General features: G+C 41.2%; 1 protein-coding gene across 3 annotated transcripts in view; it reads right to left on the bottom strand.

The window, feature by feature from the left end:
• Window positions 1-573: 573 nt before the first annotated feature.
• TNKS (tankyrase) overlaps window positions 574-21,899 on the bottom strand; it is a 140,904-nt gene continuing 119,578 nt past the window's right edge. The window contains exons 16-27 of one of the 3 annotated variants that reach the window (XM_056321965.1): window positions 21,082-21,301; window positions 20,699-20,808; window positions 17,964-18,152; window positions 16,345-16,618; window positions 15,576-15,658; window positions 12,947-13,067; window positions 12,233-12,330; window positions 10,815-10,889; window positions 9,470-9,575; window positions 8,456-8,642; window positions 7,525-7,681; window positions 574-5,699 (exon numbers count right to left, since the gene is read on the bottom strand). In XM_056321965.1, the coding sequence (XP_056177940.1) occupies window positions 5,613-5,699; window positions 7,525-7,681; window positions 8,456-8,642; window positions 9,470-9,575; window positions 10,815-10,889; window positions 12,233-12,330; window positions 12,947-13,067; window positions 15,576-15,658; window positions 16,345-16,618; window positions 17,964-18,152; window positions 20,699-20,808; window positions 21,082-21,301 (1,707 nt within the window). In that variant the 3' untranslated portion in view covers window positions 574-5,612. Of the gene's footprint in view, window positions 5,700-7,524; window positions 7,682-8,455; window positions 8,643-9,469; window positions 9,576-10,814; window positions 10,890-12,232; window positions 12,331-12,681; window positions 12,736-12,946; window positions 13,068-15,575; window positions 15,659-16,344; window positions 16,619-17,963; window positions 18,153-20,698; window positions 20,809-21,081; window positions 21,302-21,899 lie in introns of those variants that run through there. The other 2 variants (XM_056322044.1, XM_056322135.1) reach the window with 2 other exon arrangements.

Raw genomic sequence — 21,899 nt, 5'->3', positions numbered from 1 at the left:
TAAATCCCCTTTTTCTTGCCCCCGTGGTTCCTGCAAAGCTTAGGTCCAACCTCCTGTGGCTTAAGAGAAAGAAGGGGTGGGGGCAGCAGTCCAGGCTGCTTTTGAGTACTCTGTTCAAGTTTTCTCTCCACCAGCCCAGGGCTGTTGCTCTTCCAGAAGGAGCAGGATGGGATGTGGGGGGGCTGTAATGGAAGAAAGCAGCAGTCGGGTGGAGGAGAGGCTGGCCCAAAGAGGTCATCTGCGTGATGCTGCTGCAGCTTTTCATCCAGGCCTAGAAAAGGCCTCATCATGGACATACCCGGAACCTTATTTCCCACCCTACCTCTCTCCTTCCCCCCAGTCCAATCCAACACACAAGATGCCTGTGTGGCTGATGTACATATGTATGGTTTTGTTCCTTTAATTTTTTATTTTTAGAAATTAACTTTTTATTTATTGCCTGAGGGAGGGAGAAAACAGATTGTTTGGAGAAAATAAAAAGAAACCTGTTTTCAACAGTTGTGGCTGCAGCAGGTTTGTCCTAAGACCAAGACGGAAGAGCAGGTTGTGCAAACACTCTCCCTTTCACAGAGCTACTGTTAAAAATGTATTTATTGAATTTTAAACTATTACAAGTATTGCAGATCAGACATTTAGCCAAGCACATTTATAGATCAAACTTGGTTGTTACAGAGATGTTACCTAAAGTCCACCGTGTAGGTAGGCTGAGAACCTGCCCATCATCATCTTTGAGAGAGAGAGGGTAAAGGAAGAAATAAATAAATGGTATTCCAGCTCCAGGTAATTGGCAACCAAGAGAGGAAACATACAGGGCTAGTTATGAAAACAAGTTACACAAAAAAAAGTCTAAAAAGTCAAACCCCAGGTACCTTGCCATCTGGGTTGGCAGAGAAAGCAATCAGGAGTGAAGATGCACAAGCTCACGGGACTGGCACAGAAAAAAATCCCCATTTCAATTTCCAAAGCTGAAGCAAGTTCTACAGATGTTAAGAAATTGTCAAAATCACCTTGTAATACAGAGACTCTTAACCATCTACATTACTAATTAATGTAACCATCACTAAAACTTGCCACCAACAGGTTCAGTAAGACAGAAATAGATCGATCAAAACCAGTCGGACAATAGAACCTGACAGGCATGTGTGTTAGTGTAATGGGAAATGCGTCTGCTTCTCGTGTTCCCTACTGATTCATGGGCTCTTCCACGTTGCTTCAGAAATTTTAATGTGCATATGCTGTCTCCCAAAGTGGGAACACTGCCATTCCATCTCTGCATGTGTCCTGCTGCCCTCTGACTGATCAGGAGAGCATGCCCTGGACTGTGCCGAAGCCACCACCTCTGATCATCCATGGATCCAAGTCTATGGAGGTTCACAAGGCACCCCCTACCTGAGGCTAGAACTGAATCTGCACTTTCCCATGCCTCCCCCAGCAGCACTGCAGCATAGCTTAAAGTGACTGAAGTATGCGTTAGATGCATCTCCTTTTAGATTTCTGTGCTAGATTTTCTGTGGCAAAGCGGCATGGAAAGGGAGAAATCCCACTAAAAATAATTCCACACATTTCCTGACCTTCAGCTTCTGAGAATCATTAGCGATGTTCAAAATAATCTGCTTTGGGGTTGGACTCTTCCTTTTACCCATCTTTTGAAAAAAATCCGTTTTAGGTAATTTCTGTTAACAGTCCCATATGAAAATTCTAGGTCGTGCATGCACTGTGTAGGAGCTCAGACTTCACTGCAGGGATGCAGGACTATTTTTGACAAGATCTGCCACCGTCCAAAGCAGTTCCCACAGGCCACACAGTGGCACAAAATGTTAGCATCCCTCAGCACTTCACACATTCACAGGGAACAGACATCTCTCACCTACAACAAGCTGTCAGATCAGCTGGTTTCCAGAGGTAAGGAAGCACCCTCCTTCAGGAGCTACTCTGACCACATGCCTCCTCTGTGCCTGCTGCCCACCAAAGCCAGCAGTGCAGAACATTTTGCAGGGCTTTCCTTTTGCTTCAGTACAGAATTTTGCTTTGTTATAAACAAGCAAAGTACAAAAGTTTGCAGGCAAAATAAATTCCTGCTGCATAATGCGGTAGGATACTATCGCATCACATGCCAACGTTCAAAACAGAGGTTAGAAAAACCACATTGCTTGTTCCTTGGACTACAGACCAATAGTGACTGCAAAATGGTGGAAGTAGTACAAGAGGTTTGTAACAGTCTCCATGGAGCTGGGATCAAAACGGATTGGCAGATAAAAACAAGGATGAGACAGTAAGACATACCTTATTAAGGTACTATACTCTACTTTTTATCCTAACAGAAGTTTTGTTGACAGCATTCAAGACTGCAATGTCACTCTGCACCAGGTACCTAATTCATCTGTCCCATGGAAACAATTTCCGCAATGGAGAGCAGAACCCTCCCTTCTTTGCTACATGGTAAAGTTTCTTTTTGTTTTGCCTATGAAGGTCATGTCGCAAACTGCGCAGACGTTTCAAAATGCTGCCTCAAAGGGACATGGACAAAAATCAACAGGCCTGACAGGCAACTGTCCCTTTCCCCAGCAGACACCACGTTGTGTCCCAGTGGGAATAGCTCTTTCTGGAGCCAGTGAGAGGCTCTGAACCTGAGGCAGCTCAGCCCAGTGTGTTGCATCCTCAGCTCCTACTGTGCTTCCATTGGTGACCCAATGCTGCAAAGGGGCATCCCATTATCAGGAGACTGCTCTTCGCAGGATGTTGAAAAGCGTCATTTCTCAGTAGGCAGCAGCTGCCTGGTTACGGGGGTGTGCTATTTTTTGAGGTCCCGTTCTCCAGAATTCAGAGGCATCAAGTTAACTCCCCCAGCTAAAGCAGCATCATCTGTACCGTTAACAACCTGCCAAATGCAGCTCTACCACCAAAACCACAACCAGCTTTTCATGGGTAACTTTAATATTGATGGGCAGATCCTCACTTGGTTTTAAACTGTAAGAGGAGCTACAACAACATACACCAGGAGAGGCAGACGCCACTCCTGCACAGGTTTCTACAACACACAGATGCATCATCATCATCAGGCCTGGGTATTCCTCTGTGTCTGGCCACAAATGGATACAAGATCACACCATCACGAGACAAAAACCACTGCAAAATGATTTCCTCACACAGCACCTTTACTCTGCACAGAACATCAGATACGTTAACACTGGCAGTTCAAAGATACCGGACAATCTTTTTTATCTTCTAGAAGTTCAAGGCTGCAGAAGAAATCCAGACTAGCCATGAGTTCAATCAGCACACAGGAAACAACAAGCAAGAACAGAATCTGGTGTGGGCTCGGTGGGGATTTTGGTTTTAGGTTTGTTCTTGTTTTTGAAAGATGTAAAACTTTTTAACTTCCACACCCACATTAACCATTTTGCTCACCTAAGCAGCACAACTGTTTTACCATTTAAAACTATGTCTAACTGGGGATGGTGAGCAACACTCACTCTCACTGCTATTTGAAACCCTAGTGTAGATAGGCACATCCCCCCGCTCTGTTATTAACTAAGCTAAAAACAAACGCCAAACTTAAATGATGAATACAAAGTTTCAAAGCCTAGTGGTGATCTTTGCAATCCTAACACTATTAAACAAGTAGCCAAAATACAAGCACCCAATTTTATCAATGAGATTTGATTAAAAGGACAACTAGGCTAGAGGCTGGCTTGGACTTTGAAGCTACATATTTAATCAGGTCACAAAATGAAGCAAGAACCATATATCCACTGCCAGCTCAAGAAAAATAAAACCCGACGTTCAAGATCTGTTGCAGTATTGCTATTTCTAAGGTTTTCTTTACAAAACAGATGATGTGCAGGTAGCCAGATTGCATCAAATGACTGATTTTACAGTGGGTGAAATTCCTCTGTGAGGATAACGTGCTTCAACATTAGTGTCTTAATGTTACAAATGAAAATGTTGTGTCTTAATGCTGAAAGTGAAAAGCTCTTCAGGTTTAAGTTTGTTTTATCCAAAGATGTCAGCAAAATCCCACTTTTGTGGGGAGCACATATAATTTTATATACTAAAAGCACACTATTCTGTCATTTCCTTGCTTTAAGGGGGATAAAATCTGAACGCATGAACTGCATCATCAGACACTAAATAGTGCTGATTGACAGGGAAATGTACAGCATGTTGTGTTGAAAGGAACATTATTTTTTTTTCCACATCTTTTTTTCTCCAGTCATTACATGCTCAGCACTGGAGCATATCTCCTGGTATTGGTTAATACCAACTACAACCATTTGCTGTAAAAAATCACCATGGTTCGATTTTCAACTTTCTCTGAAGCTGTAAAAAACCCACAAATCCTCCATGAGGGGGACTTGTGAAATTGTTTGATGTTGTGCCATAGTGTGCCATTCTCCTACCCACTGAAATAAAACTGGGAACTTGCAGGGAAGGGGAGTAGAGTGAATAAATCCTAACTTTGTTCTCTGGTATACCTGCAAACAAATCCATTGGCCAACTGATGTTTTAAAAGTTCATTCTCATCAAAATGTTGAATTGATATTTTAAAAAAATAGTATTATTTTTGTAAATCCCTTAAGCTCTTCAACTGTGATGCCACACACAAAGATGTGACATGAAACTGCTATAACACACTCTCCCTTACCAGTCTGAAACCCGTTTACTGGGTCTTGTATTACAGAGGGACATGAACCAGATATGCCCTCGTGTGTGCAATCTTCTGACTTTTCACCTGCTACCTCCCAGCAAAACCATATGCCACTGTAACCGGAGAACGTTTCACAAACTGCATGTACTTAATAGGAGCTTTATAAAAATGTTCTTTTAGAGATGCCAGCAGAGGGCATCGACCTGCTTTTTTAAGTTCTTCCAAGCACAGGACCTGGTTTTACCCTTGTGAACACCTCCTAGGGCTTCCCCCAGAAAACTCACACAGACAAAGCAGCAAACTGATGCAATTTGTTTCCACTCTAAAGTTACGCTCACTCATATTACCCTTTGCTCAGAGGTGTGCAAAAAACCCCTATATTGAAGAACTGGACCTAGCCCCTTCTCAGATGAAATTAATGTTGCATTGTTAATGATTTTAGTCAACTCGACTTTGTGCAAAATTCTTTAAGAAGGTTCTGGCTCAACTTCAGAATACAAAAGGAAAATAAATAGTTGGCTAAGATCTCTTGAAAACATTAAATGCATGGTGTATGCTGAAAAGGAAATTATGGGCTTAATGCAATTTATTTGCGAATAAAATAACTAGAATAGTAGTGTCTGAAATTTTAGCATGTGAGATGGCACTGAAAGATTTCTGTTTGCACAATAATGTTCCTGAAGTCTAGATCAAAACAACATTATTTTACATGTTAACTGCAGACACTAGGAGCCTGAGATATGTTATTAAAAGGCAGTCCCTTGTAAACTTCCCTCAAAAGGAACAGTAGCAGTTGAGTATGCAAGAGTTACTCATATCATATTCATGAAGACAGCAATGCTTTATAAAAGACATACAGCTTATTTCCAGGTTGTTAAGAATTTTATATGATACTGATTTTCTGAAACACATGTCCATCCAGTCCAAGATTAAAGTCACATCCTTCTTCACTGCTCTGTAGCTACTAGGTCTTTTGCTCTGCTGCTGTTGCTGTCTGTGAGGGAGCTTCTGGTTTCACAATCTGGTATGTAATGAGATATTCTGGGTATGCCTGAAAGTAAGTCAAGAAAAAAAAAACACATTGCTTTATGCAAGGGTATGCTTAGCAAGTTTACATTTTGGATTTCACTCAACAGTGACCAGAAAGGACAGTGCAAGAATCAGCTCTGTGTTCACAGAATGCAAAAGAAAAAGCAGATTTCAAACTTATCCAGCACTAATTAGAAACCGTTCGATATAATGAATACCTTCGTTAACAACTACTAGAAAGAAAGATGTTCATTCCATGCAGACACTGCCAGAAATTGTGTGCACAACAGGAATTCAGAGTTACCCTCCTTGTTAGCTAATCCCACAGATCAGCCAGTTATTAAAAAAAACCCCTCAGATGACCAGTGTAGCCTGACCCTAAAATGCTCACTGACTTGCCATGTGATCTGCAAATAATGCTTTTACTGGCAGTAAAATAACTTGGCACACCCAAAGCACATAACCCAGTGTTTTCCTGAGGACCGGTAGGAGGTTTCGTCCCAGAACAAAGCTAAAGTTGCTGGAGGGCAGGGGAACCCAGACAGATCAGAGGAGGCTGGGCTAAAAGAAGCCTAATGAAATCCAGCAAGAGCAAATGCACCTGGGCTGAATTCCTTGTAACACTGCAGGACAGGAAGCAGCTCCGCTGCCAAGGTGCTGGGGGTCCCTGGGTGATGGCAAGCTACAGCAGAATCAAGCATTCCCAGCAGCAATAAAGGCTACCAGCATCCTGTGGTACATCACCAGCAGTGCAGTTAACTGAGGACAGCAATGACTGCCGTTTATTCAATACTCACTCGACCGCATCTAGACAACCACATACAACTTTGGGGTCCTCAAATACAAGAATGATGCCAACAAGCTGAAGCCAAGTTCAGCAAAGGGCCACTAAGAACTGGGGGAGAGAACACAGGATAAACGGGAAGAGGCTGAGGGAGAAGGGCTTGTTCAGTTCAGAAAACAGAAGGCTTTGTGGAACCTCGTAGCAATTGTCCATTATGTATGGAAGGCTATCGAAAAAACAGAGCCAGACTCTTTTTCTGAGCTGCACAGCAGGAGAATGAAATTAATAAAAACAGAGGAATTTCCTATTGGATGCCAAGAATGTATCTTTTACTCTGGGGATAATTAAACGAAGGAGCAAGCTGCTGAAAGAGACTGTGAAGCATCATTCTCTGAGGCCTTCAAGACCTGCCTGGTCAAAGAAAGTCCTCAGCAATCTGGTCTGAATTCAGTGTGAACAAGAGGCTGGCCTAGGTGGCCTCCCCAAGGTTCCTTCCTTCCATCATGGACTTACTTTATAATCTTGGAGCCATCCAGCATAGTAAGCAAACCACTTTTCTAGAGTAAGGGTCTAGCTGAGTTACTCAGATTAAAAATCAACTCCTAAAGATTGCTGTGCTGCTTCAGCTGCCATTTAAGGGTAGTCTCTGGCAGACAGTTACACTGTCACTGTGGGGAATCTACAGGTAAAAAGCCCAGAATCCTCAACATGTACGAGAGCACCAGAAATGCATGTGTCCTTGTTACTGCAGTAATGTCAGTAAAATGCGAGGGAAGAAACAATGCCCACTGAGAGAAACAACAACTCTTAACAGACTCTAGCAATGCTGCACAGGGGGAATTAGGCAATTCTGCATGGTTTAAATCAGAGCAGCTCAGTGGATAGGAATAGCATTTGCTGGCTTGAAGCAGTTCACCGTTTATTTCTACATTTAAACAAAACAAAACAAAAAATGTGTCTGATCAACCAGGTTATCACAGCAGACTCTGTATGGAAGCCAGTCACATCTCTCCAGCTCTAAGCTCTGTCCTTCCAGAAAACCAGTCCTTGCTAACCCACATACCTGTTCTCCTCTATAGATAACATATTCAGCGTATGCGAGTCCATTCACGCTTGGCCTGCCAATAACAGAATGGTGCCCCGGAGGGGCATGAGCCATTTTCATTGTGCTGAACTGAAGAAAGGATTTTCCAAGGGTCACTCTACAGAAGAGCATTTGTCTAAAAGGAAGGAAAAAAAAAGTAACATAATTTTCAAATACCTTACTAGGAGTTGTATGCTTCCAGAATGATTTCAGACTTCTGGGTTTATTTTGTTACAATTAATTTCTTGAGGCTTTTTGGAGAAACACCTTTAGAAACTAGTTCTAAAACTGTACAAAACCTGTCACAAAAAAAAAGTAAAATCTTTCTTGGCATGCAGAAGGGAAAACACACACTTTGTTTAGCCCTCACATGGAGGCCTGTCCTAGTTCATTTTATATAAAGCTGTTGAAAGAAGCTGAAACTCTCTCTGTGTTCCTACCAGCAGGGTACAGACAGGTGTCAAAGTGCGAAAAGCACATTGATCTACTCCAGCACAAAACAAAGCCATGATTAAGTCCTGTTCATTACCTCCAAAATTATCTGATCCATAGTCCAACACTGTACTGCTGACCACCACTTTGCATTGCAGATTTGTTCTGATAGTGCCTGGAATTTAACTGCTATTTTCCCCTGACTCTCCATTTTCAAACTTGCTGTTTTAAGCCTCTTTCCTGAGCCACAATTACTTTGATTTATACTCACTGTATGCTTAGATGTAATTTTTGAGCTTTCTGTGGGACTCGCTGCATTTATATCCTTTTTTGTTCAGCCTTGAAAAATGGAAAACTGCATTTTTCCTGCCACAGCCAAGCTCAAGTGGGTATTCTTTCCCTGCAAATCATCCTGTGCCAGGATCGTAAAAAACAGGACAGCCAGAATTACACAGAGGGTACTCTGCTGGACTCATACCTGTGGCAGATATAACAGGACCTGTCTTTGTGTGTGGGACAGCCTGTTCCTCCTCCTATCCCATACACATATTGGTTGCTTTTTGAGGAGTTTTCAGCAAAGTAAATTCCAGCTCCAAACATTCCTCCAATGTATGCATGCCTTTCATCAAATCCTTTGTGAATGATAGCATTAATAAAAGGAGACCCTAGAACAGAATGACACAAAATTATACATACTTGTTAAGCTCTATAGTAATACAGGACTATGTCAAGAGGAGCTTGTCTGCCTCAGACAGACCATTAAATACCAGAAAGTGTGCTCAGTCAGCTGGAAGGGGGCGATACCCAGCAGGATGTAGTGATGTGTGGGATTTATCGTTATATACCAAGATCCTACGTGTGACTCATGTCTCTTACTCATTTCACAAATCTCATTAAATGGCTTTCCCCCCACTCACATTTCAGTGCAGTTTATCTTGTCAATGCACACCTTCTCCAGCAATCAGTATTGGTTAAGATGGGGCGAGATGTCAGGACAATCATACCCAAACCCAACTTCCTATGCATAATCATAGAAGGATCTAGGGCAGAAGGACCCTCAGGCAACTGTCATTTGTAGGCCCTTCTGGATGCTTCTAGAGAACACCTTGCTGAAACTCCTGGTTGGTTGTGGCTCCTTTCCCTGAGGATTGCCTGAAGCACGAGAGCAGAACACTGTGCTACTCCCCTGTTTCAGAAGATACTCTGTCTTTTTCACAGCTACGTAACATCCTCCCAGAAGCTTTACTGGAAATGACTAAGATACGGCTTAGCAAAAAAACCCTTTTTTTAAAAAAAAAATATTTTTTTTATCTACTGTAGCTTTTTGGATTGCAGTAACCACACAGACTAACTCCACCACCCTCACACACCTGCATTTCCAGTGTAGAAATAAAATTACTGTACAGGATGAAGACATAGCAACATTAACATTGCCTGTGGGTCCTTGTAAGCTTTTTTCTTTTTTTGTTAAAAATAGAGATCACTTCCTTACCATGAAACAACATGCGTTCATTGTGATGATTATGATTCTCCTCTGAGACCTCTTTCTGTCTGTGACAGAATCTCTCTCGCAACTTCTTGTTCACAACCTTTTGAATCTGCAGTGGTACAACAGGTCCAACCACACTTGAATTGGCATTGAAATAGAATACAGTTTCACAGAGTTTGCATAAATTGGACAGGGAAACTGAGAGTAAGGCATATGAATGGTATGAAGAAACCTCATGGCTGTTCTGTATGCGAGGCTGAAGTCTTTCAAACAAGCTGGTAGCACACACTTACAGATGGTTAAATTGCAGCTTAAGATCTCAGGTTTAAGGAAGACTTTCAGGTTTCTTCCCTCTGAGCTTGTAATACCACCAAGAACTACAAACTGGAACACCCTCCCTCTCTGCTTTGAGTTCTGTTGAAACAATCTGTGCTAGCTTTTTGAAGCTTGCTGTCTGGTTTAGGTTGAAATTTTATGAAAAGAAACAACTTCTGAGGAAAGAAATAAGATGATGTGCTGTTTAATCTATACTGAGATATCATTCCAGCCACATGCTCTAATATCACTGTGGCTTCTGTATAGGACTTCACCTTTGGTTGGGAGTAGGATGGAAGCAGAGTTTGCTTCAGGACATGTATCTACTGGGCCAAGTTGCAAAGGCTCTGCACAGGCTTACTTTTCCAACAGACAGGCTGCAGGGGTTTGCTGGAGCTCAGGAACAGAGTTCTGCTCTGATACCCTCCATTTCCTCCTCGCCCCTCCCCACCCCCCCCCCCCCCCACCCCCAAAAAAAAAGAATCAGAAAAGTGTACTTTCCCTCAGAAAGATGACACTCCATTTTCTGATACGCCAGAACCTGTAAAAGGTATTTTTCTAGTTGGCAGCATCAAAGAATGAGCTGTCAAGATCCAAAGCAGCATAGGGAGATAGAAACTTTTAATAAAAATTAATGCTCATCCTTTTCCCCTGCCAAAAATCCCCTTTCAAAAGGCAAGAAAAGACTAACACCAGGAAAAAGAAATCTGTGCTGCAAAATCAAATACAGAAGTTATAGACCTCTGAAATTAAATTGGGTTGTGAAACGTAAGTCAGGCTCTTCACCACCTCTGTCTTCAGTATCAGTTCTTCAGATTCCTTTAAGAACACAAGTGGACGCTTCTCCCTCATTGTGTGCAGTGCACATGATCAGTCTAATTTTAACATTTAGCACTTGCTTTAATTCTGTTCCTGAATACTATTTCAAGGAAGAACTTTAAATATAAAAGGATGATCCATTAAACCAATTCTGCCTGCTTGCATAAGTATCAACTTATTTTACCACATAGGATTAAGAGGTTTTAAAACTTACCCTGATGACATTGTACCTGTTGAAGATCCCACCAGCATTTCCACCATCCCGATGCTCCCGGATTGTACTTTGCATCTACATAAACGAACACAACCGAATGTTCAGCACACAAAGCTTGCTAGCAAGGCAAAGTATTCATGTAATATCTTAGCTTATCACTGGCAACAACAGACAGTCTTGATTGAAAATTAATTGTCAAAAAAACCCAAAATATCTCAATTTTAAAGTGAGATAACACTCTTATTTCTCAGGCACCCAACATGCTATGCTGCTCCCCACCAGAGAAGGTGGATGATACAATTATCCAATCTTGTAATAAAAACCTGCGCAGGAAAAAAAATAGTGGCACTTGCTACCAAAATTATACACAACTAGAAAACCTGCTTTAGATGAGAAAAAAACAATCTTTGAAAATGAATATACAAAACCATAATTTTGAAGTAATAACAAATGTGTTTCTAATGAGTACAGTTTGTATTTCTTAGTGACAGGAAAATGCTTGCACTGTAGATTTTCCTATGTCATTAGCAGCCCCTGAGAATTTCAATGGTTTCATTGTGTCTTTTCCAGAGTTGTTTATGGCTACAACAACAACATTTAGTAACAGCTCAAATAAATATCCCAATTTACTGTGGCAGACAAGTGACCCTTTCTGTCAGAAGTTTATTAAAACAATCTGCACAACCTCCAGTTCACAGCGTTAATAATAAAAAATATTCCAGGCTCAGCTGGCAGCAACCCTGAATATCTAGACTTTTTAAAGAAGTCTCCAAACACTTCTGTGCTACAGTGTGGGAACACTACACAAATAGCAAATGCACAGTAAAATGGAGTTTCTTCCCAACACAACTCTTCAGAAAGTCTCTGTTATGATTTTTCTTTCAAAATGGTATCTGCTTGTAGTTTACTTAAATAAAAGAGCATGTGTGTGTGGGAGGCAAAATTACAGTCAATTCTCAATTATCCGAGAGCTGTTTATCTGGGTTACAGATTAACTAAGCCACTGAGACAAGAGAAAACAAGCTGGTTCACATGCAGAAACAGCCCGAGCACAGAGAATGGCTCGCAAGGCCTCGGATCCTTGGTCTCCACTCACCGCCTTTGATTTTCACAGGTCCACCTATCTACGGAAAGCTGTGGCAACCCTTGCTATGAGATAACATCCAAGACACAAAACAAAGCAAAACTGGGATAACACTAAGCGAGCAAACATACTACTTATTAAAAAAAAATCGGCAGGACACAGCAAAATTATTTCCATCATTGCTCTATATAAAAAGACAAAGGAAGAGCCCTAAACGACATGTCAGATGTACGCAGTTTGTACACCTATGTGTTGCACGCTTTAGCTCTGAGGGGTTATAAGTGAAAAGAAAAACACACTGTCACCACAGCATCAAAAAAGGTACTTGCAATACCTCCTCTTCTACAGACTGATACTCCTTATCGTCAGGAGCAAGGTCAAGGAGAATAGTCCCCTGACTCACACAGTGGAAAGTTAAATAAGGATTGGTGCCTGCAAAGAGAAAGAAACAAAGAAGTGAAAATCAACAGGAGGAAACAACATCAGCTCTATTTGTATCCAGCACCCTCACTGTTCTTAAATAACCCCAGTATGGCAGGAAATGCAAAATTAACACAAGGCAGAAGCACAACCTTGAAAAAATAAAAGTGCTTTTGTTAGCAGCAGAGGCTTTAAAAGAGAAAAGGAAAACGCATGTGGGACATAATTGCATTTTATTGATTCTGCTTTCAAGAGAAGGATCTGAGAAGTGTGGGGCAGCAAAAAACTCCATCAGATTCACCCTTCAGGATACAACTGGCCTGCGGGCAGATACATAGGGCAAATCAATCTAAAAGCTCTTGCCTGGGTGAAAGAGTCCTGGGAAATGGGCACAGCTGTCTCAGGGGTGTCCACTCTCTGGAAAGGCAAGTGATCACTCAGTCCTGTATCTCCACAATATTTTCTTTTCATGTCATGACCCACCCAGCCACCACGTCTGCCAGCAAGTACATTTCCTTGATATCCAGATTCTTTCAAGTCCTGGTGACAATGTCTACATTTACAGAAGGTGACCTCTGGGAGCCTGCTGTATACAACATGTAAGATTAACCGTAAGCATCATATTTACCTTGCTGCCCTCCTAGAAGTCTCTCCACACCTTTTATTAATTTGTGACGGTGTCCATATGCATTGATCCCAATTTCTTTAAGCTCCTCATGCCCCATGTCTGCCAACACATCCAGGGTTATCTGGAAAGGTGAAAGACCACAAGAATCACTTGCCAAACCCAGCCTGATTCCCAAGGCTGAAGATCCATCAGTTTCAAAAAGGGAACATATTCATGGTGCAACCAAGAGTATGTATTTTTTTTTTTTATCTTTTGCTGCACTTCTAATTGCTGCCATCTTCTGGCAAGCCTCTCCCTACCACAGGACCATCCCCAGTGGCTACAGCCTGAAGCTGTGCAAAACTTTTACTTCTCTTACAGGACTCAACAAGAGTTGGTTCTCAAAAACATTTTTACTTTATGTAGGAGGAGGATGCATGGAAATGCTGGGACAAAGCTTGGAGTATTTTTAAAGCATTCCAAGTCTCACATTGCACACCATTGTGCAATTCATTGTTTTCATTACACAAACTGAAATGAATATTCTGTAAGCTTACTAATAAATGTTAAGTGTGTTTCCCATCAACATTATGCTGTGTGCTTATACTCTGTGTGTGTATCCATGTGTGCAATCAAACCAGTGGGTCAGCTATGCTAAGTCATGCTCAACCAACCCCCTATTTTTGGAAATAATTAACATTGTGAGGACACATACAACTAACTATTAGTTATTCATATTGCAATATATGAATACATCTACAATCACCTGACAAGGTTTTAAATCTCAAGCTCATGGAGATTACTAATGGAAGCAGAAAGGTAATAAAACATCATGTCAAATAATTTTTTTAAAAAACAGGAGATAAAGGCTAAATAAAGTACACATTTTTATTGCTATAAAGCAATTATGCACTGAGGTGATTCTGTGAAAAACAGAGATTTCATCTGGAGGTGATAATTACATAAAAATCTTATTTCCACATTTACACACTGAACTATAATGGGAAGCTCAGCAAATAATGGGAAACCATACAATTTGATTCAAAAGAAGCTGTATTGTTAGCACAACTGGACTTGCAGGTATGAAACTCCGTCTACTACAAACTGAATATCATTAATTCAAAAGAAAGCAACTCAAGCAAGGAATTAATGGCTACACTGAACATCTGTCCAACTGAGCAGAAAACAACCCTACTGGGATTGCTGTGGAAAAGCCACTGAAGACATCAATAATGTGCAGTGTGACATTAAAAAAAATACAGAGGAAACCCAGATATTATAAAGCATAAGGAGGAGGTAATACCCAAGGGGTTAAAAGTGCACATGAAAGTACTGCAGTGATTGGAAAAAGCAGCTTAAAACAATAAGCTTAAAGGAAGATGAGCTTGTTTTCACTAGAAAAACTTACAAGAGGAGCTAAACAGTTTCAAAATGATGAATGAATACAGTGAATCTGATCTGCATTATTAAATCTTATTAGCAGGGGAAGATCTTAAAAGCAGGTTAGGAGTTAAGGCAGCAAAAGCAGAAAAAAACCAGCATGGTAACAGGAAGGTGTGAAAAATAGTAAGACAAAAAGAAATGTGAATAGGATACACCTTGGTTTGAGATTGGTTTGCTGCTTATTAAGAAGCAGCTCTAAATTAAAGAAAAGAGCTTATGTTTCATATATAAGAAAGATTATACAGCATTTTAACTCTGGGGAGATACCTCCTGTAACATTTCATGGAAACAGCTGGAATTTTTTCTGTAAGCAACACATTATATTTCAAACATTTGTTTTCCTGACCACCCCTTATAAAAGATTAGCAGCAGAGGTCTGGGGAAAAAATAACCATCAAATCCCATCTGTTGCACTTGTACCTTTTACTTCCACCAATGTGCCCATCTCACGTGAACAAATAATCTATTTAACTTTATCACATTAAATTCAAGAAACAGTAGATAAAAAGTCTACAAATACATTAGAGGTACTTCTGATCTAAATAGTCATGTAAGCTTGAGAAGCTGTTAAAGTGGCAATATTCTTTTCATATATTGTGAACTAATGATAAGTCCATGGGATTTTTTCCCCCATCTCTCAATTCCATTTGAAACTCATTAGCCCTGCAAAACCCAATTAATGCTATAGTCCTAACCTACTAGGAAACAGTTTCTGCATTCTCTAATGTGACTACACCCTGGTAAACTACATTTTTATTTCAGCTTATAGTCAAACTGGAGGGTTTCCTAGATCTAACCAACGTATACGTGCAGCACTACAGGTGGTGAAAGGCTTGTTTAGATATCAGACGGCTGAAGGCCAAGTGCACGTGACAAACCTAACTTTGTTATAGCCATCATGTTCAAAGTTCACAGGGACCAATGTAACTCTCAGAATACAAGCCAAGTTGGCAATCATCATGTATGTATAAGAAAGTGAAAGACACTGGATATCTGAATCAAACAACAAAAGAGATTTTCAGATTCCTCAACTTCACCACGAAGTATCTGGCAACTCATATGCAGTTTTCCTGGTCATACTTGTCTTTCTGTACATGTGAAGTTGTAGTTTTTTGTTTCCCTTTTTCAATTAGAAAATGAAAAAGTCCCTCTAATTAGATTAGTTTATCTTTTAAGCATGCAAAGAAAAATGAGGCTTGCTACTTACCTGTTCTGTCTCAAAAATGTCTCGAAGGTGTTCAAGACCCAGGCTTTTCAGAAACTGGGTAATATTCATGTCAAGACCTGAGACTGTAAGAGAAAAAACAAGTCATTGTATCCTATGCACCCAAATTAAAAAAAACCAAACAACAAAACAAACCAAAAAAACACACGCAAACCTCTCTTAAAAAAAAAAAGTATAAATACCGCTGATTCTCTCAAAATTCCAAACTCTTGATTCTTTTTACAATCAATTTGTCTACGTCTATAATAAACAATCTAGTTCCATTGTGTGAAATATCATTGTAAAGTCCATCGCTGTTTCCTTCTCAGAATCAACTATTAAAAAGCATAAATGTTCTGTGGCAAACACAGGCTCATATTGCAAAGAGAAGGAAAGGAAGGGTGGGTGTATTTTTGCTATGGATGCTGACATAAAGCATGCATTCCAGATACTAATCAAAGAGTTTAAAAAGCCTTAGCAAAATCCCCCAGCCATCACAATCATAAGAATTCTCATTGGATTTTCTGTATAAAATCAACAATGAACATCTGGGCACCTAATCAGATCTGCCTTTTAGTCAGACCTAATCATACATTTGATAGCAAACATAAATGAAAAGCTAACAACGCTCCTAGGCAGAGCACATGAAAACAGAGCAAGCATCGGGCACTTTAAGATGCAGATAACAGTTCAAGCTCTATGACATTTTCTAGCTAGTCAGAAATGTTTTCCAGATAAAAGTAAGGCCTATTGTGATACTAAGCTACTGTACTTCTGGCAATGTAAACTTGTCCAGCAGCAAATGCACCTTCTCCTTCCTTCCTTTCAGTTCCTGCTGCTCCATCACCAGCATTTGATGCCCCTCCTACGGCTAGTTCTGCCAGTGGCCCAGTGAGGTTATCTATACTGCTGGCAGCGGAGAGGCAGGACGGCGTAGATGCTGGTGAGATCACAGAGGCACTAACGACAGTAGCTTGAGGCTTAAAGCACGTAGGCAAAGCTTCTGGAGGCATCGCATCTATCAGCAAAGCTCGGATATCATCAGCCTGAAAAACAGAAATAACATTCAACATGAGGTTCTATTATCACAAGTCACCGATCTCTGGAAAGAATGTTTCTTTGAATTAGTTTTAATTGATTGCTCCATTTCCCCATTAAAAAGAAACTGCCAAATTCTGGAACACAGAAGGTTGCAAGAACCTTCTGATTTAATGCTCAGGCACAGGTGAATGGGGTTCTCTGCATTTCTAAAAGTATTTGAGAAGGTACATCCAACTTCATTTTGTGGCAAAATGACTTTATGGATGTTAAAAGCCAGGAAGAGCGATGCAGCAACTTTATCTGACACAACCTAGGCCAGGCAATGGCACCTCGTAATTTCTGTCAGACAACTTCTAGTGAAGCATTTTGCACCGGATCAAGATTTCATGAAACACTACCACTGCCTTTGCTATAATCACATCTTGCCATATTACAATAGAGAAAAAAAAAACAGCAGCTACAGGAGAAGTATGAACTTTGCTAACAATTGGATTTAGCCTCTGTTCACTAAATCAATCAGGCCCCTCATTTTCAAGAATTTTCTCCTTGCATGTTCTTGTAGGACATGATTAAGACTTCCTTTTTTCCCCTCAGAGAAATTATATAGTTTTCATATCCCTCATCACAATGTAAGTTTTTAATAGCTCAGATTATTCTGGAGAATATTTCTTGAACTCTCCATAAATCAATCAGTAGCCTTAAAAGACACCCACACTATACAGACAGAGCATCCAATTTGGTTGCATTATCTATTCCATCAAGATTGGCTAACCTGGGACACAGAGGTTCTTGTAACCTTATTAGGCTTTTTTAACCAGCCACCACTGCCACCATTAACAAGAATGTTTCTGGATGCTAGTTTTAGAAAAAGTTTGATAGCCACCTGCAAATCTTAGAGTGTTGTTTTAGAGTTAGACTTAAAAGAACGAAGGTAATATGCAGGCACCGAGCATAATTATCCTATCCTCTAAATGATCCTGTTCCTCTAAAGGTCCATCTGATTTTCCTCCTAGGTTCAAAGAAATGGTCACTAACAGTACACAGGTTGATCATCGTCAAGGACGTTTCAGAGAGGTTTATTTCTGGCAATGAGGAGATTGATCCCAGAAGTGAATCCTTAAGCAGAAGGAAACCTTAAATCACAAGCCATGTTAAGTTCTCAGCCAAAGGAAAAAGCCTGGACCCACAGGTAAAACGTTACAAACGGGCACCCTGGAGATGCTCATCTCCCTCTACCTCAGCACAGAAAAAGCTGAGGACTGCTGATGCCATGGAGCCATAGAAAGTCATTTAATATGCAGAGCAAATCCTCCAGAGCAGCCCGTGGCTGGCATGCCAACACGAACTTACTGTTGCCAGGTCTAGTGGTGTCTGACCCTCTTGATTCTTCATGGTTGGATCTGCTCCATGAGCTAACAGCAGAGCACAGAGCTGCGTCCTTCCTTTTTGCGCAGCTTCATGCAGCGGTGTGAACGCCCATTTATCTGTTGCGTTTACGCATGTATTGTATTTGATCAACAGCGCTGCTATATCCACATGCTGGAAAACACAAGAACATCTTAATCAACATGACACTGGTAAAACAGATAACTCCTTTTCATGCCGGAGGTAATGGTGCTTAGAAACCCCTGAAATTTCTCTTTCCTTTAACTTACTTCTCTGCCTCCTGTGTCTACACAGCAGCACACCTCTTCAGATAGCACTTTACACTGCAGCTCCACAGTCAGATGATCCACCAGCACACGTATAACTTGGATCAGACACAGGATTATATTTCTGTCAAATCACCCCAAGTACATAGCACGAAGTCTGTGTCAGCTACAGGAGCAGCCATGATGCTTGATCCAGCATAAAACTGATAAGAGTTAACTATCAAAATATTTGTAGACAAATTTGAACTGGCGATATGAATTCACAGGGCTGCAACTTTTGTGATACAGTATTAGAAGTTCTAAAGACCAATGTGTTGTACTGCTGAGCCACCACTTAAATGTCTGTACACAGAAGTCTTTGTCATACTTTCATTGCTTTCTTTCAAGACTTTGAACCCATCCGTGCCAGAACAAATGTGCTCCTTCTCCAATGAGACAACTGTAATTGATAAAAAGCATTGAGTGTCATAAGGGACAACTGTTTTACATGGGCTATAAAAGCAATGATCTTCTATGCCCACACTTCCATCAATATCCCATCCTTGAAGTCTGCCAAGTTAAAAATAACAGAACAGAAAACTGGCAAAGAAATTTTTTGGCTGCCTCTGACCATATAGGTTACTTGTGCAATACAGCTAAGAAATAAAAAAGCTGGTAGTCAAAATGAGTAGGTAGGAGCATGAAACACTGAAACTGTAAGAAGTGCAAATATTTGCCAATAGATTTCATTTTTCCTCCTGATGGCAATTAAGTGACTCTCAGCACCTCTCGCCAAAGGGCCTGCTCTCTGAATAAGCATGGTTTGGAAAGGCTGCTGAGCTTACCTTTCCTCTCTGCCAAACTCTTAGAGCAATTGCTGTTTCTGTGACTTTTCTGCCACATGAAACCCTACCGAGGGACACGCAGCATGAAGTGCTAGCTGAAAGAACTGAAGACACTGTGAGGAAAAGGTTGAGCCCATGAAACCTGCCAGCTATGAACCTGTGAAACCAGCACTCATCTCCTCTTTACCTCCCATCACAGAGATCTGAACAGCCCGATGACAGCTCAGAGAGAAGCGTGGGCCATCACGGTAAAGTATACAACAAGTCTTAACTTATAAGCTGGTGGAAAAGCACCGAACAGTGCTCTGTCAACCTTCCCTAGAGAAAGTAAAGCAACCAGACTGGATTGACATTACAGTTTTTAGAAGTGATAATCAGCTTGAACCAATCTCTGACATTTTCCTGTGCCAGTAAGGAATGTTTGCCTTTGTGTAAAATGTGTGTTCTGGTTTCTCATGCTTGAAAAGAACAAATGCAATCTTTGCAGCAGAATATCTCTCTAGATTTAAGCAATGTCCTGGGAATTTAATGTTTATGGCAGATGCTGATGAATAATATTGCTTGGTATTAGGACCCAGTATCATTCAAGATTTCTGTGTTGCAATTATAAACAAATCCAACAGGATTTGGAGCTTTTTGCTCTTCAGGACACTGGGATCCCAGACTGACATAGAAAACCAATGTAAGCAATGCAGGTTGAGTGTCTCCTTAAAATCAAGGTGAACGCTGTACTAATTTCATTTCACTCTCAAACAAAAGCAATTGTGGTTCTATTATGAACACCTCTCCCAGATTTTGCTCTTCTTGTGCCAGGACCAGGCAGTACCAGACAAAACATATCATGAGACCATCAAAAATATTACTTCGAGTTTCATGTCCTCTGCCTGACCGTAAGCACACTGCTAGGAGCTTCTCAAGAACAGTCTCTGTACAACTATTTGCAGATTTCTTTCTCATCTCATCCACACTTAACAGCTGCTTATAAGCAATCAGGCACCTGTACAACTGGTATGCACACAGATGCTTCCTCCTACATGGAGGAAGGAGGGCCTGCCTCATCCAAAATGCTCTGAATCAGCCACTGCACCCCACTGCAGTAGATAGCTTGACCAGAAGGTCACCCATACTACAAACTCAGTAGCCCTCCAACACTTTAGCTTTAGCAATAGCTCCCTGCCAGAGACCAGCTGTAACAGACAACCACTTTCCTGTCATCACCTGGGATGACATCACCAGGGACATGACCCCCTGGTATTATTCTCTTCCTTCCATCCAAGTCTTTCAGCAAGAACTTGAGATCTTTTGTTTCAACAGTCGCCCCAAATTTAACACTGTTCAATACTGTGCCTCTGCTTACCTGCATAAAAGCTATGTTCTAGTGATTTTTCTAAAAACCGCAGCCTTTAACTGCTACAGCACACCCAAATCTGTGTCCTATTTAGATCTGTATGGCTGCAAACAGGACTCAACAGCAACTTAGCCCAACAAGTATTTCACGCCATGAAAACCTGATCTATGTTCACAGCAAGACAGCTGCAAAATAACTGGCTTTGGATATGACTAGGGAGTTTCTTGTTGGTCTATTCATGGCAAGAATGCCTGCACCTACCCCATAGGATGCTGCATTGTGCAGGGGGATTAATCCTCCTTTGTCCTGGGCATTAACATCAGCACCATGTTCCAGAAGGTATTCAGCTACTTCCAAGTTGTTGTAACCGGCTGTAGGAAAGGCACAGGAGAAGAGATCAGGTATTAGGAGAGCTAAAAATGAAGAAAAACTATTAGACAGAAAAGCTAAAGCAATTTTTTGACTGCAAAACCTCCTCTTTCCTAGCAACCGTACTACCTCCTGCAACACAGCTGCCATGGTTAACAACTCTCTGTACAGGACAATACTCTGTGAAACTCTTGCTATACGAATTCTGGTTTTAGCAATTAACTTATGCAGCCCTATCATAAAAAAAAGCCCTCAAAACCTCGTGAGTCACCTACCTGCAAGATGTAGTGGTGTTGAATTTCTTCCCTGGGTGTCTCTACAATTGATATTTTCTTGAGTACATAGCTTCTGCACTCGTGCCAGGCACCCCTTCTTGGCAGCATCTAGCAAGGCAGCATCTCCTCGCAATAAATCCTGAATATCTGTGTCTCCTTCTTTCACCAAATCTAGAGGAGTGTTCCCATCTCTATTCTTTTTTGTTGGATCAGCTCCGTGCTGCAAAGAGCAAAGCGGAATGCTACTGTCACAACCGTGAGCAGATCAGCGCGCGTAAGCGTGTCACTATTTTATAGCACAAGCTAGGCAATGGGCGATTTTGATGACCTGCCGTCATGAAGTAGCAACTGTATCGATTAGTAGGCACATGAGAATAAATCCAGGAGGCTGAGGCCTAAAGCACTAGTCTGCAACACAGCTACACGAATCTCAACTCCACAGGCAAGAACAGCTGGCCTCTGCAAGAGCTGCCACTGCTCTACTTGCAACTGAAGTAGGTTCAGGAACATATATCCTGCATATAGCTATACCCTACCGCCACAGCAGGTGCTAAAGAAAAGCCAACTGCAAATACCTTGCCAGCTAATCTTTCCCTTCTCCTGCAAACCAGAGGTGTTTCCTCAGCACACCTTTCTGAGCTGGTGAAACCAGGTCCCAAGTCTCACTAAATGCCACGCTGCTATTGAAAGACACCTGTTTCAGAAGGGAACTAGAAAAATACTCATTTCTACGCTTCCCAATAGGTAACAGCACCATCTTCAGCTGTTTACAGGTCCTGGAAAGCAGTAAAGAAAACATGTTGGTCAGAAAGTGGATT

This window comes from Falco biarmicus, chromosome 1 (genome assembly GCF_023638135.1).
Source record: "Falco biarmicus isolate bFalBia1 chromosome 1, bFalBia1.pri, whole genome shotgun sequence".
Taxonomy (NCBI): Eukaryota; Metazoa; Chordata; class Aves; order Falconiformes; family Falconidae; genus Falco; species Falco biarmicus.
This window is presented reverse-complemented; position numbering and strand designations above follow the sequence as displayed.